General features: G+C 51.8%; 1 protein-coding gene across 1 annotated transcript in view; it reads right to left on the bottom strand.

The window, feature by feature from the left end:
* Positions 1-2,085, bottom strand: part of LOC138861953 (cyclin-dependent kinase inhibitor 1C-like) — a 3,806-nt gene extending 1,721 nt beyond the window's left edge. The window contains exons 1-2 of the mRNA XM_070122432.1: positions 1,956-2,085; positions 373-502 (exon numbers count right to left, since the gene is read on the bottom strand). Of these exons, the coding sequence (XP_069978533.1) occupies positions 373-502; positions 1,956-2,085 (260 nt within the window). The remainder of the gene's footprint in view (positions 1-372; positions 503-1,955) is intronic.
* Positions 2,086-10,742: the final 8,657 nt, after the last annotated feature.

The raw sequence follows: 10,742 nt of genomic DNA, 5'->3' as shown, positions 1-10,742 counted from the left end.
TTGATGGGATACTATTTTTTATGTAAATACCAAGTCCTCTTGCAGAAGGATTAGCAATATTAGGTTTGTCGTGATATGTGTATCCTGCAATTTTTGCATAACGAGCAACAGTTCTAACTTCCTGGAGGCAACACACATCAACATCTTCCGAGTGAAGATACTGAGCGAGGGTCGCCTTGCGTTTCTGTAAACTGTTAATGTTCCAGGTAATGCACTTTAACAGATTATTTTGATCCATCGATCATCACTTGACCGTTTCCAAGGCCCACTGGATGTTGTCGTTGCTCGAGGAAGAGCGCAAAAATCCTCTCCTGGAATTGCACCATCTGTTGCTGCATCATGAACATCATCTGCTCCATCTGCTTGAACAACATTTGTATCAAATCTTTCATTTCCCTGTTGGATTCTTGCTTTTCCTGCTGCGGTGAGGGAGGAGCTGGAGCTGGTGATGGCGTCGGTGCTGCAGCTGGCACTGGAGCAGGAGCTGCAGCTGGTGCTACAGCTGGCGCTGGAGTGGGTGCTGCAACTGGAGTAGAAGCTGAGAGAGAGAGAGAGAGAGAGAGAGAGAGGGAGGGAGGGAGGGAGAGAGAGAGAGAGAGAGAGAGAGAGAGAGAGAGAGAGAGAGAGAGAGAGAGAGAGAGAGAGAGAGAGAGAGAGAGAGAGAGAGAGAGAGAGAGAGAGAGAGAGATTGGAAGAGATTTATGCACCTGTTAATTTTGAATAAACGCACCACATTTCCTCCCCCGCCCCATCCACCTCAATCTGCAAGGCAACTAAGAGAGCCGTCTGGAGGCACGGCGACCGCGGCTCGACTCGGGCGGCAATTCGAGTGAGGGCGCAGGAGATTAGCAACAACCACGCCCCCCCCCACCCCCTCGGTGCGCTCAGCCATAAAATTCGCTTAATCGTGTGTGATCGCTGACCGGAACGGCGTGAGCGCCTTAACGAGACGCTAAAACGTCGGGTAAAAAGCGTCGCTTCTAACGAGTCGCTTCGTCGATCTCGGCCAAAACGGGACCAGTTTCCCTAAAAGCTCGAGACAGGCCCCTGCTGCGCCCATCTCCCGCCCGCTCGCTCGCGCCTTGCAGGACCCGCCGTCAGGCACCGGGGCAGAGCGCGGGGTTGCGCTTAAATCCCGGCGCACGCTCGCCGTCGCGCCAGAGCTCCCCATCACGGCTCAGGTCCTCTTTAGGGGATTGCTGGCGAAGCGCTGCGCTCGCGGCCTTCGAACAAAGCTTATTTACGTGCTGACCTTAAACCCTCAATACGCAGCGCAATTTAATCCGTTCCTCCTCTTTCTCTATTTAATCTTTCTTTCCTTTCTTTCTCTTTTCCTCTTCATCTCTTCCTCCCGCTCTGTCTCTGTCCCTCTCCCTCCCTCGCTCTCTCTCTCTCTCTCCCTATCTTTCAATCTTTCTATATCGCTATCCCTCTCCCTCTCCAACCTCTCTCATCCCCTCCCTCTCCCTCCCCCTTCTCTCCTCTCTCTCTCCTTACTTTATTCTACTGCCCTCTCCACTCCTCTCGCTCTCTCTCCTTCTCCTTATTTCCCCCCTTTGCCCATACCCCCCTCTCCCCCCTGTCTTCCTTCGACACAAAACCAGTGATCAGGTCTGGGAAAAACTGTGTGAACTGCCGGTCGCGGTCTTATTTCAAACGTGACAGTCGCAAATGCACAAAATACACCAGTAAAGGGAAGTTTATTTGCAGGCAAAGGAGTGATCGGACCGAGTCCGTTCATCCGGAAAGGAAAAGGAGAAACAATATCTAAGTGACTTGCGCGTTTTAACTTCACAAAAACACGAAAAATTACAAACAAAGAGAGCGTGCGCCGAGCAACAGGTAGTGGCGCAGTTATGGCCGGTGCCGTCGCCGACCAGAGATGACTGCGGGCATGGCCAGCTGATCCTCCCAATCGCCCTAACGAACGCACGGAAGAGCGCCGCCCGAGTCACTTCCGGCCACGCAGGCTCCGGAGCCCCCGCTCTCCTCCGTGACGGCCGCGACCTTCGCCTCCTGCAGACGCACAGCCGGCGACGCGGCCCGAAATCCTACCAGGCCCTTGGAGTCGGAGACGGCGCTCATTTTGGTTTGGATGGAACTATGGGAACTAATAATACTAACGCAAAGCGAGTCACAAATACATGTTTAGGTGCGCACACTTTATTTATTCATGTATGTATGGAAACCATATTCACACACACACTATACATCCAGATTCAATTCTTTCGCCACCTCTCACGAATCTTATTGGCAGATAAATAAACAAAAAATAAGCGAAGCTATAGCTAAACCTACAAGGAAGTACAGCAACCACAATCTCGCCCGGAATACCCAGCCATGTTTGGAAATAAGCCCACCACAGGGAAGGAAAGCCACGGGGGCAGGTAAACAAAACCATACCCGCTGCGCCACAGTAATTACAGCTGGCGTGGCACCGCCGATGCGCAATAGGCATGCAACCTCTAATAACTCTCTCCACAGGGCCTGGCCCGGCCTCGGGTCTCTTCGCAAACCGGAAATGGCTGGGGTTACAAAGAATAACAGTAATGATAATAAGAATAGAATTATATATAAAAATACGATGCGCTCATCCTAAAGAAACGAAAAGCTGCTATGAGCCTGACCCCATTTGGTCCGGAGGCGGGAGGCGTCCTCCGAAGGGCTTCCTCGCCGGCACGGCCAGCGCGTCGTGACAGCCTTGGCCATGAGCACCCAGGGCTCCCTCTGCCTCGAGCTGTCGGGGGGGGCGGGGCCGCGTGGGCGGGCCATTCTCATTACGCGGGACGAAACGGCGACCGCGTTTGGAATAAGCTCTATACCAACGGTGGAAACAAGACGACAACAATGCAAACGCCCATGATGAATAAAGAAACGTATCAAAAGGAAGAAGAATTAAAACAAATAAAACCTCACAGCTCACGCTGGCCGCAGGTCCTCAACTCCATCAGGTATGCGAGTGATTGCACCTCAGTATTCAGAGGCCAAAGGACGGCGCGGGACTCGAATGGCAAATCGGGCTGGCAGATTAATTGTTTCCAGGCGAATGAAGAAACTCCAGTCCTCGAGACGAAAATATAAATCACATGCTCACGACTGCGGTCCTTGAGCACGATGGTAGAATGGCCTTTTCATTTGCTTTCATAATCATTCAAATGGCCTTTTCGTTGTCTTTCATATCATCTAAAAATGGCGCTTTCTTTATCTTTCATCATTTAAAAATGGCCTTTTCGTCGCCTTTTCGTTTTTGTTCTTGATCATCCTAAAAGAGGCAATTACATTTTCGTTTTTGATCACTAAAAGGGTGTTTTCATTTCCGATCTTCATCACGATTTAATGTCTTTGTCTTTGTTTTTTCTCTCTAATCTTTCAGGATGGCCGTTTCGGGTTAAGCTTTATTTTTCCAATGCCGCAATCAGCTGAAATACGCATGCCTCTTTCTAGCTTCTTACCATAAATCCTCTACTTTCCATTTCCTCTCATTACCGTCATCATTACCTACAAACTCCATTACCAACCCAATTGTCTTGCTAATCGACACACCAAAACGACCCTCTCCCATCACCAGGCCGCATGCAACAGCCTCCTTCCCTACCTCCTCTTCCTCTTCCTCCTCCTACAACTTCCTCTTCCTTTTTGTATTACTCCTCCTCCCCCTCCCTTCCTACCTACCTCCTTCCTTCCTTCCTCCTTCCTCCTCCCTCCTCCCGCAGGAGGCCAAAGGCGAGGCAGCGATCCCGAATCCATCGGCGGCCGCTCACGGCTCCGGGTCGCGCGGTGTGATGACCCGCCGTCTGCGCTGACCTCCCGAGGCAATCGACAAAAAACTTTGATCATCACCCTCGCCACTCCTCGCGCCAGTCCTATGATCGGTCTGCCGTTATCTCCTCGCCTGCAGTTCCGGTTTCACTCTCCGAAAGCGGTCGAAATCCGTTTGCGACTCGCCGGCGATCCGCTGCGGCCCCGTGGCGCTCGGCCTTCGCGCCCACGACGACCTTCGTGCGCCGCATCCTCCGAGGTCTGACGGCCATTTGCTGAACAGCGCTCTAATTTCCAGCAATTTGCGTTTTTCTTTTCTTTTTTTGCAGGAGGAAGAGGGAACGATAATGAAAACGATAACAATGCCAGAGGAGCCAGAACCCGAAAGAAAATGAACGAGGTTTTCCAACGCACTAGTGTACATGGTTTTCATTCCCAATTTCCACATTCGGATATTGGGAAATGGCAAAAGCAAACACTATCTTCAAAATACCGTAACTCCTCGGGGCACTCAACAAACGCGACCGTGTCAGCGCCGTTTCCCCGAGCATAAAGGAATTCCACCGAGGTGATACGAGCAGGGGAAACAACTATGAAATAAAAGCAGATGCTGCGCCCCGTAAGAGGATTCTCTATCGCTTCTTGTTCAAGTGCACAAGCATTCTTTTCTTGGTGCCTCTCACTACTACTTTTTTTCTCTCTCCCTTTCCCTCTCCATCTCTCTCTCGTTCCTTCCCCCCCTCTCTCTCTCTCTGCTTCTCCTTCTCACTTTTAGTTTCACTAAAAACTCTCTCTCCTCTAAACGTCTCACTTCTTACATTCTCTTTTAATCTTCTCTTATTTCTAAATCTCCCTCTTCTCACTCTCCGTCCCCTTCTCTCTCTTCCGCTCTGTCTCCCCTCTCCCCCTCCCCTCCCTTTCCCTTGCCCCGCCATTCCTCGCCGAAGAAGCGGCCAAGGGCACCCCGCACGGCGCTGCAGAGGTGGCCGGCCGCGCGTCCCGGGGCTGCCACCTCCGACCGCGCCTCCCAAGGTCTCGGGCGAAAAAGGGAAGGCCTGGCGAGCGTCGAACCGATCCTCCGGCCACGAGAACCGTCGTAATGGCTTGTCGAAAGAGTACTTATTGCGACTCCGAACATGAGCAGCACATAATAACAGGGCATCCCCTGTAATAACGCTGTCAAATGGTCCGGGTTAATATGTGGAAAAAGCGCTATTACGGGCAATGATTGCGGATTAGTAACAGCCTTTCGACTTAAGAATGCTATTCGCCGTTTGAGAGTTTGCTTCTGTGCCCTCGCTGCGTCCGCCCTCCGTGCTCCGCCGCTAACGACCCGCGGTTAATCGCGGTCGCGATTGATGGCCAGCCTGGTGTGCGATTCTCCGCCTTATCCCCTTGCAAGTGCATGTTACTGACGGCGCGAAGAAACACAGGAGCAGCTGTGATGGCTGTACTTCATGTCCGTTCCCAGTTAACAATGGGCTTAGAGGGAACACAAAAAGCTGTATCTTCTATACCTCATGCTTCTCCCATGTACACGATATACAGTGCTTACTAATACCCCAGCATGTCTGACGATAAATTGTATATAAAAATATATTCCCATAAAAAAGTCAACAGCTAAATCATCCGAAGGTCTACCTTCTCTTACCTCAGCCTGCATTGACACGGAAAACCTCATTGCAATGCAAGGCACGGGGGCGCTAACGATCAAATTGCTTTGCCTCTTCCCTCCTTCGCTCCTTCGGTGCCTTCGCTTTTCTGGCACGAGAACGGCAATGGGAGGGAGAGGAGAAGAGGGAAAGGGAGAGGACGACGGAGATGGAAAGGGAGAAAAAGAAAGAAAGAGGGAGATGGAGAGGAAGAAGGGTCAGGGTGGGAAAGATAGATAGAGAAAAAAGGAGAAAAGAGGAAGAGGGAGATGGAGAAAAAGAGGGAGGGTGAGGATGGGAAAGATAGATAGATAGAGAAAAATAGAGAAAAGATAGGGGAGGAGCTACGCGCATAAAAGATAATTATAGAGCAGAGTAAAAAGCCTTCCTTCGGCCGTACCCTCCCTTCCTCTTCCCGCCCTCGCCTGACTCCCCAAGCCTACGCTTGTACTTATGCGCGTCAGTAAATGTAGAGATCGATGGAGAAATAAATCTACGTACATATCTTTTAGCAAACGTCAGGCATCTTCACTACGGCCTCTTCGGCGCACCACTTTTTGCCTCGAACACTTTCTTCTGATTCCGCTCGTCAGTTGTCGTTCTCAGAGCAACTACTTCCTTCCCAAGGATTTCCTTGCCGGATCTGAACCTTAATTAATCAATAATTTCCCTACTACCTATCCGTCTTTCTCCTCTCTCTCTCTTCTTTATTCTCATTCTTTCCCCTCTTCTTCGCCTGTCTCTCACCTAATTTATCCAAATATTTCAGTCTCACGCTTTCCTATTACTTCCCCCCTTCCTCCTCTTTTCTTTATCCAAGCGCATCCACGAAAGATAAACAGCTGTCGCGCTAAACGGGCGCCGTTCTCCGCATTTCGAAAAAGAATCTCGGAAATTATTTTGAAATGCAACTCGACCAACGCCCGTCTTGCATGTCAGAGGTCGCGCTTCGTGGCGTCACCAAATACCTTGAGCAATTTGACAGCCTTGGAAATATCCGAGCGAAGAGTCCTAGGTTTACAGCTGCACTTTACACAATTAATTTCATCATTTTTATTAACTTTTTTTTTCATTTATTTATCTATTTATATTTACTGTTATTATTCATTATTATCATTATTATTATTATTATTATTATTATTATTATTTAGATCATCGCAGATACCAATAGAAAATGTAAATAATACTATAATCATCAAAGATTAGTCCCGTGCAGCTGGATATAAGTTTAGCACTGACCAGCACAACCAACATCCATCGAGGCAAGATGTTTCACAGCGCCTTTTGCATCCGCGCCAAATGCAGCAACAAAGCCCTATCGCTCGACGGCGGAAGACGGGACGTGAGCCCCCCCCCCCCCCCCCCCCCCCCCCCCCCCCCCGCCCCCGCCCGCTGCGGTCGCCCTCCACCGCCAAGGCCGAGCCCCGTCTGCAGGTGCACCATAATGCGCTCACTCGAACCTCGCGTGGCGGCGGCGCGCAGAGCAAGAGATGTTTCCCAAGATCCATCCAGCAGCTTTTTACCCGTGACCTAAATGTGTCTGGCGCCGATAAAAACCCACGCGGAAGTATGATGAAAGGGATTATACTTCAATAGAGTCAATAGTGAACTCTACGGTCGCCTTTGTTGCACAGACCGGCCTCTGCGACACTGTATAGTGCCCCTTGCATATCAATCCTGCTTTGTTTAGTCTCCTCACGCAACCCTGAGCACCGCCTCGACTCGAGCGACGCTGCGTCCCAACTCCCAAGCGGGGAAGGGAGCGCGGAGGGAATCAGAGGCCGAAGTGAACGGAACGGAATCGACATGAACTGAGAATGATGAGAGAATGGTGGATAAGTGAGGCAGTGGATTAGGGGGGTTGGCAGGGCGAAGCACGGAAATTCGCGCGGGTGCGCCTCGATCACGCGATGCCCGAACCGCACGAACCATGGCGAGCAAGTGCGGCCGCGGACGCTCTGCTCGAGACACGCACTCTCCTCTCGCCTTTTTCATGACTTTGCAGTGACTAATATTTCCTACACTAAAATCTTATCAACCTCTAGCTTTCTTTCTTTCTCTTATTCATTCCATCGAATTCAAGAAACTAAGATCTGGAATCATAAAAAGGTAACAATTTTCCCATCAGAAACGCAAAAGCGAACATTGTCCTCGTTTGTACGTTGAACCTGGAAACAGCCGACGACTCGGAGGGCGGTCGTGACTTCGCTCTTCACGGCTGTCGCAAAACACGGCTCATCCATCTCCCGTAATCTGAAAATAATCGCAGTTCATAATTATTTCCCAGATGACAGCCGCCTTTCAATCATTATCCCGCGAGTCATCTGCCGCCATCAAGGCCTGCCCTCCGCCTACTCCGCCCGCCCTGCCTCTTTGCTCGCCCTTTCGCCCATTCCTCATTTCCTGCTTTCCTCTCTCGCCCGCACGCCCACTCCGCCCTCAGCCTCCTCGGTCCACCTCCCCCGCTGCCGCCTCTCTGGGCACGCCGGGGCCCTGAAACTGTCGTGCGCTGGAGCCAAGAGATTGCGCTATGAATATCATTCGGGTGGACTCACCGCCGCAGCATCCCCTTCGCCCTTTCCCAAACCCAACTCCCTGCGCCCGGAGTCTTGCACGCGGAGTCGTCTTCGCCCGGGAGGAGGCGGTTCGCAGAGGGAACGTGCCGCTGACTAAATGCAGACCACATGAGGTTTCATTTTCATTTTCTATACCCAGAAACCTGGACGAGTAAACACTTTATCTCGCTCTTTCCTCGTCAGGTCCGGGTTCCAATCTCAACTTCTTAATGCAGATTGGCAAAATGAGACAAAGTAAACACAAGGAGAAGAAACTAATTAGTATGCAGCGCGCGGCGGGACGGCGGTTGAATTAAGCGCCGGCGTCCCTGCGACGCGCACTCGGCCGCGCTTTTTATCGTGCGCCGCGCCAGGGCCGCTCTCAGCTCGGCCGGCGCGACCTCCGATTTCATCACACGCGCGGATGCCTGCGCTGGCGTCGATCCTCGAATGCCAACTGCAGGCAAAGGGTGCACGGAGAGAGGGCTCCTTGAAAGCGTATTAGGCAAAGGGGTTCACCCTCTGATGATCGCCGTTCCCCATGAGCGTGGAAACGGCCTTGGTCTGGCGATTCCTCCAAGACCTCGCCGCCTCTAGAAGCGCGCCGAGCACACTTTTTCTTTCAAAATGCAAATTCAACAAACGCTTTCTCAACCACAGCCGGGCAACCCCGAGTCGGATTCCTTCATCTCCGCTCATCACGAAGCGCAGGAAATGTGGAGAATGTGGCCCTCTGCTTATCGGGGAGGCTGCTCGGGTGCCACGGAGAGGGGCCGTTCCCACGCGACCAGGTTCCTCTCCGCGCTCGTTCCACCTCCGCCCGCGCCAATCTGCGTGCATTCCCGACGCCCAATTCTTTCTTTTGAGAGCCAGATAAGCAGGCCGAGCAGCCTTATCTCCCCCTCGCCTGGAGATGATTTGCATGCATGACTCGGCGCCGGCCTTCGTCGCGAGGGAAGGCGCCCGGAGCGGCGTTCGGGGACGCGCGGGGCCGCCCAGGTGTCGCTCAGGGCTCCCCTCAGACACGAAGAACACAGCGTGGCTGGGAAAGGCGCGCTCAATATGCAAGTCACGATGGCAAATCAACTGCAAAATCCTCAACACACGCTGTAATTCATGCCCTCTCGAGAACCATCCGTGGGAGTTGCCGCCCGAAGGCTGCAGGCGGCGGCGACGGGGGAGAGCGGGAGAGGGGCGGGCGCAGCGACACGGATGAACGTTGCACACAAGTCACATAAGACGATACAAACAACTAAATGAAGGCATAGGTGTGTGTGTGTGTGTGTGTGTGTGTGTGTGTGTGTGTGTGTGTGTGTGTGTGTGTGTGTGAGTGTGAGTGTGAGTGTGAGTGTGAGTGTGAGTGAGTGTGTGTGTGTGTGTGTGTGTGTGTGTGTGTGTGTGTGTGTGTGTGTGAGTGAGTGAGTGAGTGAGTGAGTGAGTGAGTGAGTGAGTGAGTGAGTGAGTGTGTGTGTGTGTGTGTGTGTGTGTGTGTGTGTGAGTGTGTGTGTGTGTGCGTGGGCGTGAATATTAATATGTATGTGCATGTAGCTTCACACAGTGTAGAGTATATGGAAGGGAAAAGAAGACAGAAGAGGAGAATTAAAAGGAAGAGAAGAAAAAAAATATATGAGGAGAGTTAAAAAGAAAAGATAAGATAGAAGAGGAGAGTTAAAAGGAAGAGAAGAGAAAGGAGCGTTGAAGAGAAGAGAAGACAAGAAAAAATTGCTGAAGAGAAGCGAAGAGAATAAAAGAGAAGCGCAGAGAGGAGGAGAGAAGCGAAGAGAAGAGCAGAGAGGAGGAGAGAAGCGAAGAGAAGAGCAGAGAGGAGGAGAGAAGCGAAGAGAAGAGCAGAGAGGAGGAGAGAAGCGCAGAGAGGAGGAGAGATGCGAAGAGAACAGAAGAGAAGCGCAGAGAACAGAAGAGAAGCGCAGAGAACAGAAGAGAAGCGCAGAGAGGAGGAGAGAAGCGAAGAGAACAGAGGAGAAACGCAGAGAGGATGAGAGAAGCGCAGAGAACAGAAGAGAAGCGCAGAGAGGAGGAGAGAAGCGAAGAGAATAGAGAAGAGCAGAGAGGAGGAGAGAAGCGAAGAGAACAGAAGAGAAGCGCAGAGAAGAGCAGAGAGGAGGAGAGAAGCGCAGAGAGGAGGAGAGAAGCGCAGAGAACAGAAGAGAAGCGCAGAGAGGAGGAGAGAAGCGAAGAGAACAGAAGAGAAGCGCAGAGAGGAGGAGAGAAGCAAAGAGAACAGAAGAGAAGCGAAGAGAAGAGCAGAGAGGAGGAGAGAAGCGCAGAGAACAGAAGAGAAGCGAAGAGAACAGAAGAGAAGCGCAGAGAACAGAAGAGAAGCGAAGAGAAGAGCAGAGAGGAGGAGAGAAGCGCAGAGAACAGAAGAGAAGCGCAGAGAGGAGGAGAGAAGCACAGAGAGGAGGAGAGAAGCGCAGAGAGGAGGAGAGAAGCGCAGAGAGGAGGAGAGAAGCGCAGAGAGGAGGAGAGAAGCGCAGAGAACAGAAGAGAAGCGCAGAGAGGAGGAGAGAAGCAAAGAGAACAGAAGAGAAGCGAAGAGAAGAGCAGAGAGGAGGAGAGAAGCGCAGAGAGGAGGAGAGAAGCGCAGAGAGGAGGAGAGAAGCGCAGAGAACAGAAGAGAAGAGAAGAGAGGAGGAGAGAAGCGCAGAGAACAGAAGAGAAGCGCAGAGAGGAGGAGAGAAGCGCAGAGAGGAGGAGAGAAGCGCAGAGAAGAGAAGCGCAGAGAGGAGGAGAGAAGCGCAGAGAACAGAAGAGA

Source organism: Penaeus vannamei, chromosome 6 (genome assembly GCF_042767895.1).
Source record: "Penaeus vannamei isolate JL-2024 chromosome 6, ASM4276789v1, whole genome shotgun sequence".
NCBI lineage: Eukaryota > Metazoa > Arthropoda > Malacostraca > Decapoda > Penaeidae > Penaeus > Penaeus vannamei.
This window is presented reverse-complemented; position numbering and strand designations above follow the sequence as displayed.